General features: G+C 42.0%; 1 protein-coding gene across 1 annotated transcript in view; it reads left to right on the plus strand.

Moving 5' to 3' along the window:
- HYDIN (HYDIN axonemal central pair apparatus protein) overlaps positions 1 to 17086 on the plus strand; it is a 6673197-nt gene that overhangs the window by 5057214 nt on the left and 1598897 nt on the right. Inside the window, exon 61 of the mRNA XM_044079523.1 lies at positions 880 to 1069. Coding sequence (XP_043935458.1) covers positions 880 to 1069 — 190 coding nt within the window. The remainder of the gene's footprint in view (positions 1 to 879; positions 1070 to 17086) is intronic.

A 17086-nucleotide genomic window follows, 5' to 3' on the forward strand; every position in this document is an offset into this window, starting at 1 on the left:
GCCTTCTCCATCCTATGCTCCAAACCTTGGGACTCCCTCCCTACTAAATTTGAAGTCCATACATCATTCCCATCATTTCATGATCAGCTTAAAGATCATCTCAAGTCTGAGTCAGTTTGATTTCATATGCTTTCCCCTGGACACTACCTAATCCCCCACTCTTCCATTCAGCAGCCAGGCACATTTGTTTTTCTCACATTATTTCTCAATACTAATACGTGGCATCTCTTCCACATTGTGTAGATTGTATATAGTTAATTTTTGTGTGCCCTTACTTTTGCTATCTTTTATACTTTGTACTGTATCCCTTCCCTATTCAACTCTCTTCTTCTTCTTGCTCTGTCCATCCTTTCCTAGTGTCCTCTCTGCTGTATACCTTTATTATTACTATTTATTCATTCATTGCTTTCTGCACACATTTTCTTAGTATCCATAAGACTTTTAGTAAACTTGCTTGTCTACTGTCATTTGTATTTGTGCAGGCTGAGACTAAAATAGGTCCAGTCGGATCAGTGCTCTGTCCTGGTTACCAAATGGAATAAATAAATAACAGTAAAACTAAAGTAAAAATAAATTTATGGATTCACAAAATTTGGCATCAGAGTTTGGGGGTGCAGATCACTGTGAAAAGGACAGGGCATGTAATGGATAGTATAACTTGGAAATTAAATACTCTTGATTTAAGTTGCAGGTGTGATAGATGACTAGCAGTAGAGGTAAAACTGCATAAAACACAATGACAGGTATATGATAAGTCAAGGGACAGTTGCATTGGGACTATCCCAATTAGATTTTCTTATGTGTTTTGCCTTTAACCATTAACTGTTATAGTTTGTGTCATGGTTCATATATTTTTTTGTGTTTTTTCTCACTTTGCAGTTCCATTTCTAAGAGCAAGAATTTGGTGTTTGATATTGTTGGTGAAGGGAACCTACCCCGTGTCACTATTGTCCATCCCATTTTACGTAACAAGAGTGGGAATCACCTGTTGCTGTTTAAGAAACTGTTGCTTGGTCGATCAGAGACACTACCATTGCATTTCAAGAATGATGGGTCCATACCTGCTCAGGTAAAGTAACACATTCATGGACTAACCCAAGGCTACAATTCGCTTAGTCCACACTTAATGCCACTAGTCCAATTGAATCATAACAAGTTAACAGGAGAACTGAATTTGAATAAATGCAAGTGCCACACAAGAATCCAGTAGATCTGATGTTGTCAATTTTCATTCATTCCTTAACAGATGGGTCTCGAATCTGATCCTCAGATCCAACTCTGCCATTACACTATCTTGCAGCCACCAGCAAACTCTCAAGCTCCCTTCCTCTCCATAATGCACTAAGCTCAACTTCCCTCAGATCTCATTTGCCGCTTTCACATGTAGACATGATCACCATTGCTGTTGAACTGTTTAAAAAAAGTAAGTGTGAATTTTCAACTTTCTACTGTTTAAACTTCTATTTTTTTGTGATTCCTTTGTTGCTATTACTGTGGAAAGTTTTAACTTTCATTTCTGACTCTTTCGCTAGTTTTTCTTCTTTCTTCTTTCCTTTAAATTTGAGGTGTAATCTTTCCTACCATTGCTGGTAGGCCATCCTCCCACTTACACTTGCTGTGTAGTAGTAAATACCATCGTTGGAAAATCTACCCTATTTTGTTGTCTAGTTATAGTTTACAAAAAACAAGTCTTTCTAGTCCTGTTCTCACTAGTTTCAAGTTTTTGTTGTTTTTTTGTATTTAGTGGTCTGCTGTCTGATTATTTGTGGATCGTAATTACTAGAGATGTCAGCTAGAGATTTCAGAAAGTTTGAAAAATGTGGGCACAAAGTGCCCTTTTCTGATTTGCATCTGTTATGTGTTTACTGCTTAGGTCCTGATCACTCAGACCAGGATTGTGCTGTTTATACTGGGTTCAACCCCAGAGCTCTTATGGAGAGGCAAAACAAGTTGATTTTAAAGGGGCTTTTGCCTTCTCCTTTCTCTGAAGCCATTGCTCGAGTTCAGTCTCCAAAACTAAAGACCAGAGAAACTTTTAAAAGATCCAAATCCTCTGACTCTGTTACAGTTCACTTCTTTAAGGTTGAAGAAGTCATTGAAGTCGGATCCGACTGCTCTTGAGATCTGACCCACTTTGAATACAATGAAAGTGGTCGCTGATTATTCTTTGGAACCAAGGTCTAATCCAGAAGGAACCAAGGTCTAATCCAGAACCTCTACCATGCACAGTTTACTTGCCCAGTGTGGATCCAGTACCATCTATGGTTCCCTCCCCCTTTTAGAGCATCACTCAAGGCCCCCTTCTGTGGTGTCCACTCATTCCTCCAGAAGTCTGACACAAGCAGATGTGGAAAGTATGAATAGTTTCTTCACGGAGCAATTTCAGAATGGAGTCATCATGGTTCCTATGCCCTTGGGTTAGGAACAACGTCCATCCACTCCTCCACCATTAGTAGTTTCTTCTCAGACCCGACATGTGGTGTCAGAGTCCTTGGATGTGAGTGTTCCAGCCCCTTCTGTGTCATATCTGAAGAGATGTTCATCTTCGAATATGACAGCTACTCTGAGTGCACCAGCTACATTTTCAGATCTGGACAGCTCTCGGAGCAGAAGCTTCCAGGTCAGATCTGGGGGGATGGGATCAACTCCAAGGTTTTTGGAGCAGTCTCTTCCTCTTGGAGCTTTGGCTTTGGATGGCTTGACTCCAGCTTCCTCCTCAGATGGTTGGCCCATGCAGCAGAGGGAGGTAGCAGGCCAGAAACTATTTTTCTCAGCTCCATTGACTTCCTTGTCTGCAGAGCAATCAGCCTTCAAAATTATGAAGAGATTTTTCTATGCTCTGGCAGATCAGATGAGCTCTTATTCCTCAGATACAACCTTGTCATCTCATTTGACTTTGCCCTGTGACCCTCATTATTCTACTCCACTGGGAGAGCCAGCCCAACGCTTCCAGACTACACAGCCAGGTACTGTTGTTGCGTCCGATACTTCTCCACGATCATTCCCCTGAGGAAGTCTCCCAGGATAAGACATGCAAGAAGAAGCATTTGAACTCCCCCTGGGAGTCCATCACTGAGGGCACTGACTTTGATCAAGGAGAAGGGTCTCCCAAGTCAACAGCCGATGAAGTCTTCGGAGACATTCTTCAGGTCCTTAGAAAAGTGATTGGTCCGCCAAAAACCCAACTCCTGAGGAGCCAGTATTTCTGGGAGCTTTCTGGATTGGCTCATCTACCTCCTGGGTCACTCCACCTACTGATGACCTCATTATTTTGGTGTCTCAGCTGGCATGGAAGGAGCCTGATATGTTCGAGCTGATTCCCAAGAGGCTTCACTGGTAAGGAGAAAGCATTGGAGCAAGGGTGTACCCGTTGATCCTATGATTGTAGCAACAGCTACAAAGAAGGAACTCACGGAACAGAGTTCCACTGACCATCCCCCTAATAGAGAATCTAGGGCTCTGGACAGATTTGGGAAGTGAGTATATGTTTCAGTGACATTTGCTGTTCGATCTCTGAACTACTTGACACACTTCACGAGATTGAAAAGGGACTTCTGTAAGGAAATTTTCAACTCCCTTTCAGGGACCACTACTGTAGAGGCTCAATCTTCTATGGCCTCACAGTTGGCTGTCCTTCAATCAGCTGCAGAAGGCACCTCCAGGGCTGTGGGTTTGGGCATTTCCATCAGGAGATATGCCTGGATGTGCCTGTGTGATTTTGCAGAACCCTTCAAGTCATCTTTTTTCAGTGCTCCTTTTGATGGTTCCTCCTTGTTTGGCCCCACAGTGAAAGACATACTTTCCAGGTGCGAGAAAGATGGGAAGACCCTGTCTGCAGTGGGCATATGTTTTTCGACCTCCCTTGACGGACCTTTTCCAGGAACCAATAGAATGTGTTTGAAAAGATCTTAGGATCCTTTCCAGGACACATATGGAGTTAATTCCCGCAGAACCAGAGGGGGGGAGTGTTAATGGCAGAAGATGCCTCCCTGGCAGAGGAGCCCCGCAAAACTGAGGGTAGAGAGATACTTTTTCCAACAGACCCTTTCAGGGCTCCTGAATGGATGCCCAATTGCCTTCCGTTGGAGGCAGTTGGTGGTTGCTTTTCTCTGCACCAGAAAGCCTGGCGAAATTTAACAAAAGATGTCTCGGTGCAGAGAATCATCTCCAGAGGTTATATTATTCCCTTTTCTCTCCCCCCCTTACCCAGGGAAATCCATGATGTTCCACCCAATCAGAGGGAAGCAGCAGCACTGGAAATTCAAAAGCTGCTAAGAGAAAGAGTCATACAAGCGGCCCCTCCAGACCAGTTAGAGTCCGGAACTTACTCAAGATTCTTTTTACTGCCAAAGAAAACAGCTGACTGGAGACCAATTTTGGATCTTGGCTTGTTGAAGAAATTGTCAGAGTCAAAGTAAACTTTATTGTCATTCAGAAATCACACAAATGCAAAAACTGAATGAAATTGCGTGTCTCCAGACTCGATGTGTAAACAACATATAGACTATTTTCACAGACATTTACACATGTAATACCTAGCTATTATATTACAGACATGCAACTAGACAGACTAATACTGCACATAATTAGAAACACATTTTAACACTTTTTGCAGGGAATACTTACTTGCATTGGTTTGATGCACCAAGTTCCTGGTGGTCACAGTTCAGTCCATTCTGCCCTTTGTGAGCAAGGACGACTTGATGTGCTCAATAGACCTACAAGATGCGTACTATCACATAATAATTAACAGATGATCCAGAAGGCACTTGTACTTCTGGCTGGGAGCCAGTCATTACCAGTTCAGAGTACTGCTCTTTGGCTTCACCACAGTCCCCAGGGTGTTCAGCAAGTGCATGGCAGTGGTAGCAGCTCACTAAAGACTGCAGGGATTCCAGGTGTTTCCATATATGGGCGACTGGCTCATCACCGCCCCAACCAGGCATCAACTGGTGCAGACAAGAGACCAAGTGCTGCAGACTTGTTCACATCTTGGAATAACTGTCAGTTACAACAAGTTACACTTATAGGCTACTTACATGTTGGAGTTCACAGGAGCTATGTTCAACACAGTGTCCATGGTAGCATCTCTTCCCATGTTGAGGATACAAACAATAAGAAGTCAGGTCAGTAAAATAATCTGCAGCACCAAGATTTCAGCCCCGTTGTTTCTACAGGCTCTAGGTTCAATGTCAATAGCAATAATCCTAGTTCCCTTAGCAAGGTATCACATGAGGATCCTCCAGTGGATGCTACAAACACAGTGGTCAATGCTGTCTCAACCCTTGTCCACAATAGTAAGAATAACTCAAGTGTGCAAACAGTATCTTTCCTGGTGGATGTAGTTACAACAACCTTTACAAGGTTGTCTCTTTGTTCTCCCTCAACCCAAGGCCATAGTGACCATGGACACCTCCGCGATTGGGTGAGGTGGGACATTTTCTGGGCAATAAGGTCCAAGGCACTTGGTTCCCAGAAGAGGCCAACTTGCATATGAGTGTTCTGGAGATGAGTGCAATACATCATGCATTCCAAGACTGTCTCCCTCTCGGAACAATTGCATTCCAAATGGACAACATGTCATTGGTTTACTACATCAACAAACAAGTGGGAACCAAATCTTACCTTCTATTTCAAGAACCCCTGAGTTTATGGCAATAGGTGATTGCCTCCAATGCTTTCTAGTTGTTTCTATTTAAGGAGTAAACTAAAACATTTCAGAGCTTTACCAGAAAGGCTCATCCAGACTCTGCTACACTTTGCTGTGAAGGAAAGGTTAGTTTGCTGTTATTTTTTGTATTTCTGTATTGCCTTTCTATATTTTGAATACTGTAGTTTGTTTTCTTTACCTTGTGTTTTGCTTGCATTCTGTTTAACAGCATATTAAAACTTCAAAAGAGACCACAGCTCTCTCTGCTCTGAGTCAGGCAGAATTTTTCCCTCCCTCCCACCCATTTAAGTTGTCTTGTTAAATACCACTGTCTTTCTAGTTGCCCGCCTCTTATGTTAATCTGACCATATATCTCATTTCTCTCTACTTTCACTGGCTTATGTGAGTAATCACAAAACCATCACTTTTGAAATCCCACCCCTTCAATTATTTAAATTTATTGGCCATCCTACAGTATTTCATAGTACCAAAATACAAAAGTAACCACCCCTTTCAGTCCATCTTGCTGTTTTAAAAATAGTAACTCTCCACTAAACCTTAACTTTTTAAACAGGTAAAACTCAAGTTACCTACTTTCATATCTAACTTCTCTAGTGCACACTGCAGAGTGCATTCTTTTCAATCTTACCTTTAAGCATCCCTGTTACTAGCACTTTCTCTAATACCTAAAAAGATCATCTCTAATTGACTCCAAGTAGACTTTTCTCTATCTGTTAAACCTAGCACTTGCTGCTACAGTACTTATTACCTTGATACGGCACTCTTATAGATAGCACCCCAAAAAGGCAAAACCCATTTCTCGGTCACTCCGTCCCCGGAATCTCTTTTAAAGTTTTTTTGTCTAGTCCTTCTAGCATGTCGAGGGATCAGTTGCTAGTGTCCTCTCCTGCTCAGCTGGTGAACCTGGGAATATTGAGGCAATGTTACAATTGCCTCATGTACACAGACAACCCTCTCCTCCTCCCACAAAACACAAATACATGCGAGAGATGCAACTATACGGCCAAACTGGAGGCTGAGCTCTCTCAACATAGGACTGGCAAGACCAGTCAGGAGGAGAAGGTTACCACACACACTATAGACCCAGTCTCACATAGTACCATCACAACCTCAAATCATACACATAAACACACAAAGACATACTCGGCTCTGATCAAAAATCTACCAAAACAGCAGAGGCCACCAAAGCAGACACCCAAACAACCACCACCTCAGAACACAACACCTGCAACACATAGACCTCACAGTCAGAGTGTCAAACAGTCACAGCCCTTAAGGCCAAACACAATGCCAGTCACACTAGTCATTGGTGACTCCATAGTCAGACACACTGACGTCCCGCTCACCAGACTGAGTAAGGAGAAGGTCACAGTAAGCTGCCTGTCGGGCGCTAGAATCCGCCACATAACGCAAGCACTCAGGTCTCTCAACAGCAGGTACAAATATGACTCAGTCATTGTCCACGCTGGTGTAAACGACCTGAGACGTACCTCCTTGGACTACATGAAAAGAGACATTGAGGAGCTCTCTGATTATGTAGCCCAGGCAGGTATGACCCTGACCTTGAGCAGTATCCTACCTTCACCAAGAATGATGCCACAATACAGAGATAAGATGATCAGCTTTAACAATTGGCTTAAACTCTGGTGTCATTCAAAGGGGATCCAATGTCTGTCTGCCTGGGATGACATGCTGGACAAGCCACGCTGCTCGCAAGGGCGGCTTGCACCTGTCACCCTGGGATTCGGATATTGGCAAAGGCTCTTGCCACCCCCATAGTGCCTTTTAGGCAAGGCTCAAATTCTAAACCTACCACCCTAGAACACAAAAAGGAAAAACTAAGGGTAATGCTGCTCAATGCCAGAAGTCTAAATCTCAAAATGCACGCACTCGAGGCCCTTCTCAGTATGGAGAACATCGATGTCTGTGCAGTGACAGAAACCTGGTTCAAGGCTCCTGAGAGCACCCCAGCACTATCAGGTTTTACCTCTTATCATGCGTTCCGGCCCCAAAATCCAGACAATACCAAGAAAGGAGGGGGGGTATCCATATTCATCAAAGACACCCACACCTCAAGACTGGTGGCAACGCACGATGCATCGGAGACCATCCAGGTGCAATTAACCATAGGCAAGACTGCTCTGCAAATTGTAGCATGTTACAGGCCACCCTCACAAACTCAGGAACCTCACATGGCCTTCTTGAAAACACTAGAGGGGATAAATGTATCACCAAACACCATCATACTAGGTGACTTCAATTACCCTAATATAGACTGGGAACACTACTCAAGCCCAAACACCTAGCCCAAAAGTTCCTGGAATTCATAAACTCAAATGCCATGGAACAACTAGTCACCATCCCACAAGAGGAGAAAACATACTTGATCTCATCATCACGAACATGGGAGCACAATGTTCAACACCGAAGTATACCCCTCACTGGTGAGATCAGATCACAAACTAATCTCGCTGGAGGTCCTCATCCCACCCCCACCTGAAATAAAAAGACCACAGTAAAGAACTTCTCGAAAGCCGACTTCACACTTCTAAAGACTAGTGTGGTCTCCTTTAAGGCCCCCGAGCCGACGGAAAACAGTACTCAAGCCGCTGAATCACTTACAAATGCCTTCTACCAGCACCTGCAGGACTGCATGGATAAGGCAATCCCAAGCAAAACAAAGACTCTTTGTACCAAAGGCAAGCGTCCACTCTGGTGGACCCCAGCCATAAACAAACTCTACAACAAAAGGAGGAAGCTACTACAAGATAGAGCAAAATCCTTAAAAGGTAAGACACCCTTGATCACTATAATTAAAAAACTAAGAACTCTCATAAAATCATCCAAAGCAAATTTTGAGAGAAAAATAGCTAAAGACTCAAAAGACAATCATAAGGCCTTCTTTAGCTATGTTAGAAACCTGGGAGGAAACTCCCAGATATGCTCAGAACTAGTTCAAAATGATGTGAAGATTACTGATCCTACAGACATTGCCAACATACTGGCTGACAGGTTCAGTGCAAACTTCTCCCCTCCTCTCCTCCCAAAAGGAGAGATATCTATACCAAGCGATTGCAGCCCCGCAAACATCTCCAACACCCAAGTGAGAACTGCTCTCTCCAAAGCAAAAAACACAGCATCCATAGGACCTGATGGTGTCCCCGGCTGTGTGCTCCACGAACTCAACGAGGAATTAAACCCACAGCTAGGACAGCTGTTTAATCATAGTCTTACCTCTGGATACGTACCCAGGAGTGGCACTGCAACTGTGGTCCCACTTCACAAAGGCGGTGCCTCCACCGACCCTGGAAATTACCGTCCCATTAGCTTGACAAGCCTTATCTACAAAGCCATGGAGAGGATCATAATGGACCTCATAAATAAAGACATAGGGAATTTGCAGACTTTGGATCCATCCCAGTTTGGCTTTGTCAAAGGCAGATCATGCCTTCTAAACTTGGTTGACTTTTTGAAACAGTCACCAAAGCCATTGATGAGGGAAAGGCAGTCCATACAGCCTACCTCGATCTGGCGAAGGCCTTTGATACAATACCCCACTCGGGTATCATTGAAAAACTCATCAGCTTAAATGTTAACCCATACATCACAAGATGGGTTGCAAACTGGCTGAGTGACAGAACCCACAGGGTCAGAGTTGCTGGCGCCATGTCAGACTCAAAGCCTGTCACAAGTGGTGTACCACAGGGCTCAGTCCTGGGCCCACTCTTGTTTGGCATCTACTTTTCGAAGTACAAGCAAACACAGGAGGGTTATGGCTGACAAAGTTTGCAGATGACTGCAAACTGGGCACCATAGTAGAAAACACATCTGACACAGATATCCTTCAGAAGGGTCTCACAGAAACGGATAACTGGTGCCAGAGCCATGGCCTAAAGTTAAATGCCAAAAATGCATAGTCATACCCTTCGGGAAAAACAAGGTTACCCTAGCTACCAAATAGGTGGCAATCCACTGAGTACAGAAGAAGTTATCAGGGACCTGGGGACCCAGGTTGATAGTAGTCTGTCATTCGACACCCATGTAGCTAAAGTAGTTAGGAAGACCTTCTACATTGCCCACCTTATCATGAAGGGATTCTCATCTAGATCAAGGGAGGTCATAGTCTCCCTATACTCATCACTCATCAGACCAATGATTGAGTACAATGCCCCATTCGGAATGTATCTGACCTGACACTTGCAGCAGCTGGAGAGGCCACAAAAGTTCCTCACCAAAAGGATAAAGGGTCTCAAACATCTGTCCTATGCTGCCCGACTGAAAGAACTCCAGCTCTATTCAGTCACCGCTTGCTCAGAGGTGACCTTTGCCTAACATACAAGGCCATGTCAAACCCAGATTTGATGAATATGCTTCACCTCAAAAATCTAGATCCGTCAGAGCCACAAGGGTGGGAGACTTAAACCTCGACACGGCTATTAATAGGACGTGCTGGAGGGATAGATTCATCACCCAAAGACTCCCTATGCTGTGGAATAAAATCCCGGTATATGTGAGGCAGAGCACCTCGCTGGCCTTGTTCAAGAGAAATCTTGACCAATGGATGGGAGATCGCAGATATACCCCAGGGATTACCTCAGTGTCACTGCTCAACAGAGGCACAGCAAAATAATGGGTATAGTTCCCCATACTAAAGGGGTGGCGTAAGCCACAAAACTATGGGCTAGGCTTGTAAATGCCCTCGGGCAGATAGCCTAGTATGAACCTATGAACCTATGAACCTAATTGCAATGCACATTCTGGGTAATTCCAACGTGATAGCAGACAAATTGAGCTGATCCATCTTGCTTCTTCCTGAATAGTCTCTTAACAACAGAGTATTAGACATGATTTTCTGGTAGTGTGGTCAGTCTTGCTGTGATCTCTTTGCATCTCCCCTAAACAACAAGTGCAGCAGCTTCTTTGCCCTAATCCTCCGACGGGGGATGTCACCAAGTGATGCTCTGCTCCACGATTGACCCCTCCCCCCCCAATTTTCTGTATGCTTATCCTCTGACTCTTTTTATTCCCAAATTCCTTCAGAAAGCAGTCAGGTTGAAGAGCAGTTATCCTCATTGCACCTTACTGGCCTTGACAAATTTGGTTTCCCTTTCTTTGTCCTCATCTTCTGTGCCCACCTTGAATTCTAGATCCGATTCCAGACCTGCTGTCTCAGCTGACAGGCATGGTTCACCCAGACATCCCAATCCTCAAACTGCATGGTTTCTGCAATTCCTTTAATAGAAACACAGCCCATGCTATCGTCACCTGTCCATTCTGTTCTGTTGTCCTCACATAAACCCTCTACAAAGAAACTCTGTGAAAGTAAATGGAGAATTTGTTTATTAGGCAGAACAGAATCAGATGGACCCCTTTTCAGCACCAGTTTATTCTTTTCCTAAGTTTTTAGCAAGCTTGGTTAATGGTGGTGCTAGATATTCGACTATCAAAGTTCAACTCGCAACCATCTCTAACTTTTACATGGGGTTTCAGAATTCGTAATTAGCTTCTTCTAAGCTGTGTAAATCCTTTTTGAAGGGTGCTCTGCTACTAAGACCTCTTGTAAAGATCCTGTGCCACTATGGGACTTAAATTTGGTACTGTACGCCTTAACACAATCTCCCTTTGAACAAACAGCTAAATGCAATGTAAAATTTTTGACCTGGAACACTATATGTTTAGTTGCAATTATGTCTGCTAGGAAAATTTCAGAACTTCAAGCCTTATCTTCCAAGCCACCATATTAAATTATCCACAAAGATAGGGTCACCTTGCATACCAGTGCCTCTTTCCTACCTAAGGTGGTGTCAGAATTCAAGATCAACCAAGCCATTAACCTGCCTGTATTTTTGCCAAACTTCACAAATAAGGGAAGAGTATTTGTTGCACTTACCGGATGTTCATAGGCAATTACATTTCTGCTTGCACAGAACAAAAGACATTTGAAAGTTGGACCAACTTTTTGTTTCATTTGCATTTAACAAATTGGGAAAATCGGTTACAAAGGTAACTCTAGCCAGATAGCTGACAGACTGCATTTCTTTTGCCTACAGAAAATTGAATCTTTCCTTACCAAAACCTTTGAAGGTTCACTCAACTAGGTCTATGACTACTTCCATGGTTTTCCAGTCTAGACCCTCTAAGGACGATATATGTGCGGCTGCGACTTGGTCAAATCCTCATACCTTTGTCACTCATTTATTTATTTATTTATTTATTTATTTATTTATTTATTTCAGTTTGATTACCGGGGAAGTCCACTGGGCCAGAATGTGCCCATTTTCAGTGGAGGCCCAGGGAGAAAAGCTCCATAAGAAACACAATTAGAGGTTACAAAAAATGCCAAATACAAAGGTAAAATACATGTATGAATTCATAGAAAACAGGTATAGTAAAATAATAAATTGTCATTGTACATGCAATGAGACAAAGGTTGCAGGTTTTTACATTCAGAGCAATAAGAATCAATTGTCAAGAAATAGGCATCAGTGATTACTGGATAGTTGCGTTATATACATGCTAAGAGTTGAGAGAGAAATTGAAAGATCAGAAGGTGATGGATTAGGTTTGTGTAAGGTAAATAGAAAAGGAGAGGAAGTAGTGAAGTTTGCATCAGGAGTTTAGTAGGCTCTATGGGGAAATTTATTTGTATTTATGTAGGGTGAAAGCAGGAGCATTTGCGTTTGGAAGATAGAAATGAGAAAAGTTGTGTCTTGAAAGATTCGGGGTCAGGTATCGTCCTAAGTGAGGGAGGAAGAGAGTTCTATTTTTTGCCTACAATGAAAGAGAGAAGGAGTTGGCCTGCAGGGCGTTTGGGTTTATGAATAGAGATTAAATTTTGATGTTCAGATCTCAGGGATCTGGTTGGGATGTAAGGGGGAAGGATGTTTGTTAGTGCTGGGCACTTATTTGGAAAGAATATTACTTTGTGAGCAGTGGTAAGTTGGAGGTAGTCGAGGTAGTTAGGGAGTTCCAGCCAGTTCAATGATTGTAGGGTGAGGCAGTGGTGAGTACAGGTTTTGGATTTGGTTGCGAATTTGGAGATTTTATTATAGCAAGTTTCAAGTTTAGAGGTGATGGAAGAAGACAGGTTAGTTAGAAGAGGGGCTCCATATAGTAAGGAAGGAAGGAGATAGGTAGTTGCTAAAGTATGCCCGGAGGAGTTGGAGAAAGCGGTTATTCCTGTAGAGCATACCAAGTTTTTGGTGGGTTTTCTTGATGTTTTGTTGTACGTGGATATCAAATTTAAGGTATTCATCTATGGTGATACCAAGGAGTTTAGCAGAAGGAACCACTTCTATGGCAGTGTTGCTTTGGCTAAGGACTTTGAAAGCATTTTTGTCGAAGGAGTAGGCCCTGGTGGGTGGGAAGAGAAGTATTTTAGATTTATTAGAGTTGAGAGAGAGATGGTTGCAGTGCATCCAGTTCTCGGTAGTGGAAAAAGCTATTTGAGTTTTTGACAGTAGTTCTGGCAGGTTGGCAGCGGAGCAAACTAAGGTGGAGTCATCAGCGTATTGGATAACTGTTGTGTCAGGGATGACAGTGTGAAGGTTATTTATGAAGATGTTGAAGAGCATGGGTCCAAGGATGGATCCCTGGGGAACACCAGTGGGTGTGGGCAGGAAGGAGGAGGTAGAGTTATTCCATCTGACAGCTTGTGATCTGTCAGACAGGTAGCTGGAGAACCAGGAGAGAGTTTCAGGGGAGAGATGAAGGTTAGAGAGATGGCAGAGAAGGTGTTTGTGGGAGATAGTGTCGAAGGCTTTAGAAAGATCAAGTAGTGTTGAGGATACTAGTAAACCGGAGTCTCGGGCCCGATTTACTGTTTCTAAGAAGGATAGTAAGGTGGTAATGGTGCTGTGGCCTGGGCGGAAACCATGCTGGGTGGGAGTTATGAGGTTATTTTGGGTTAAGAAAGGCATAAGTTGGTGGTGGACACATTTTTCAAGAATTTTTGATATAGGTGAAAGAAGGGCGATTGGGCGGAAGTTGGAGATATTAGTGTTTTTGCCTCCTTTATGAAGAGGAAGGATGAAGGCAGCACGCCAGAGTTTGGGTGCGTAAGATTCTTTTAAAGATCTATTGATTAGGATGCTAATAAGGATGGCAATACCTTCAGCAGCAGCTTTGAGGAAGGAGGAGGGTATGTTGTCAGGGGCATTTGAGCAAGGCTTTAGTTTAGTGAGAAGTCTTTTTATAAAAGTAGTTGGAACAGGTTTGAGATGGATATTAGGAGGGGAGTTAAGAGGGTAGGAGGGAGTAGAGGAATGAGAGTAGGAAGGATTGTTGTCTGGGAAAGACAAAGAATTACAAACTAAATCTAGTCTCGAGGGGAAGGGCAGCATTTGGCTCAACTGTACTCAGGAATATCCTTCCTTAAAGTCCACCCAAGGATTCAGGTAGCTGGGGACTTTGTCCCATCTGTTGAGAAATGAATGAAAATTGACAACATCAGATGAAGTTACCATAATGTTCCATCTGTGTTGTCCATTTTCATTCTTCCTCAGCTTCCCACCCTCCAGCCCCCTTCCTTTTCTCTCTAATGACTTCTGATAGAATGAGTGTACTAGGAGCACCACCTATCCCTTACATTGAACTCCAGTTGTGGCAGTTTGTTCTGGTCTTTCTCAAGCTGTAAGAAGGATCTGAGAGAGTTTGTGCATTATGGGTAGGAAGGAAGCTAGAGAGTTTGTTGGCGGCTGTGAGCTAGTGTAATGGCCAAGTTGGATCTGCGTGTCATCTGTTGAGGAAGAATGAAAGTGGACAACACAGATGGAACATTATGGTAACTACATAACGTATTGTGCTAACAAGATAAACTTCTCATGTACTTGTTTTATTACAGTCTGATTCATGCAGGCCTACTCCACAGTAAAGATTTGCAGACTGTCCATTGGCTACCAAGGCATAGAATCAGAATGATGACACCATTACAGATTATTTTAGAATTCTAAGCAATGTACATTGTTTAACTTGTTTACTAGTCAGAGTACCACAATTCTTTTTCCTATATAAAATATCTAGAATGATGTTATCAAGTCTACTTTTTGATTTTATATGCTCAAATCACTTTCTTCTTATTTTAAATACAAGAAATGAATGCTTTCATCCCTTTACCCTAACATAAGTGGAGCTGTAGCAGTCTTGGTTCTTAAATCAGGGGAGAGTTCAAAACATCCATCCTTCATGTATAAAATCCACTTGGTAGTGCTGCTCCTGAAAGGCTGACTTGGGTCATGTCATGCATATCCTCTTTCTGACAAAAATAATACAGAAAATTAAGCTTTCCGACATGGTTACACATTGATCAACAGCGTAATTTCAGCTCTCCCAGTGTAAAGAACGAAACTGATAGATAAGAGCTAGTAATTCTGCTTGTTTTAGTAAAATTCAGTCGCTGGCTAGTAAGTGCAATTCCTGGATGCAGGCAAAGAAGAAACTTAGAGAACCACAGGGAAATCAGCTAGAAAAGGAAAAGAGAAAACATTGACTGGGAAGAATCCTGCAGCTTTCAAACTCCAGCTTTGGTACAAGAGATTGCTTCCAGTAATTTAGAGGGGAAAAATAAGTCAAATGTGCTTAGAGCTGAAACACTGAAGGAGTATATCAATTTAAATAGCAAAAGGCTGGAAAAATGAAAAGAACTTTAAACAGCTATTCAGATGATCTGATAAAGCTGCAAAAATCAGAGAAAGAAATGAAGAAAAGGCTGGTCAAGTATGAGACTACTCGAAAAGAGCTGTTTCAAAATAATGGTACAGTTTGAGGATAGAGCACACAGAAGAAACCTGACATTTTATGCTGTACCAGGGAAGCTAGAGAGAACAGACTGTATTAATTTTATACAAGCACAAATAAGTAACTGAACTGGTATTCCACAGCAGAATTTTTTTTGTTAAACACCTTCATTGAATTATTACTTGTGACATAGACAAATTTACATTTATATAAAAGTAATCAAATTGTATTAACAATTCACGTTTGCAAACATTATGCTTCACATATATTGCTATATATCATATAACCTAAGCAACATTACATAAATTATTCAATTCCCGCCTTTTTTAAACAAGAAACATCATTATTAAACCATCACTTACAACATAGGCAGTCATGCACTTATATAAATGAAAACAAGCCACACCGACACAGTCCTAGTTGCAAGCATTTATATCACAAACCATACTGAAACACTCCCATTTGCAAACATACATCACTTATAATCTACCAAATCATTTTCAAATATTACATAGCTCATAGTCCTGCCATGTTTTAAACCTCATTCCTTCCCTGTATGTATTGTTTCAACAGTTAGCATTTTTTCCTATGTAGTTTGCTCCTACCCTTTTCTCAAGATATCAATTCCATTTGTTTTATCTGTGTTACTGTATTCACTATTTCTAGAATCATTGGTTTAGATTTCGATTTCCGTTTTTTAGTAATTGCTTTCTTTCACAGCCACCATAATTAGACAAAGCAAGGCCTTACCATGTCTACACATCGCCAGTTCTGTGTCATAGCTTAGAAAAGTCATGTCCCTCATCACACCAGTTTGCCCACCCAACATCTCCAACAGCACATCCCACAGGAAATCCTTAAAGTCCACCAACTCGTCACAGTCCCAGAAAATATGTTCCCAATTACCACTTTCTTCCCCATCACATCTTCAACATTTGCTGTCTACCTGAGGAAAAATTCTCTGGAGTCTACTTGGGGTATAAAAATATTTATGTAAACATTTCCAAGCAAAAATCCTAAATCTTCTAGACTTTGTAATATATTTGGGAGACGTGCATATATCCTCCCATTGTTTCACTGCAAATTGCTTACTTGGTCTGTCTTCCCAGTCCTTTCTAACCTCCTCTGATTGATTCTTATAGTTAGCATGAAATAATAATAAAGTATAACAATAAAGTGTAACAAAGGAGGGTAGATTTTTGAAGAAATTTATGAAAATATTTGGCATGGAAGATGTGAATTCAGTAACAGGAGTACAGAGTGAATTTACATATTATTCCCCATGACACAAAAACTGGGCTAGGCTAGACAGAATTTACATTTTCACAGGAGCAAGTACATTTAACTGAAGGTCTAGGTAAGCACCCAATAACTATTTCAAATCATGCGTCAATAATAACTAAAATAAAAATGCAGGGTAATGAAATAAAAATGATACATTGGTGCTTTCTTACCTATCTCTTGAAAAGAGAAGAATTTAAGGAATGGGTAGTAGAAGTTAAAAAAGTAGAAAGGGCTGTCACCAAGCTTAGGGAGCCTGTTACAAGGAAGGAAACAAGAGATCCTGTAGAAGTATTATAAATATTTCAGAAATTCCATGAAAGTCTGTATAAAGTAGAGAAATGTGGAAATCAAGAAAAGATACAAATGTAAATGTTTATGGAAGAATTAAATATGCCA

Source organism: Protopterus annectens, chromosome 8.part0 (genome assembly GCF_019279795.1).
Source record: "Protopterus annectens isolate FY-2018-M chromosome 8.part0, PAN1.0, whole genome shotgun sequence".
Lineage (NCBI taxonomy): Eukaryota > Metazoa > Chordata > Ceratodontiformes > Protopteridae > Protopterus > Protopterus annectens.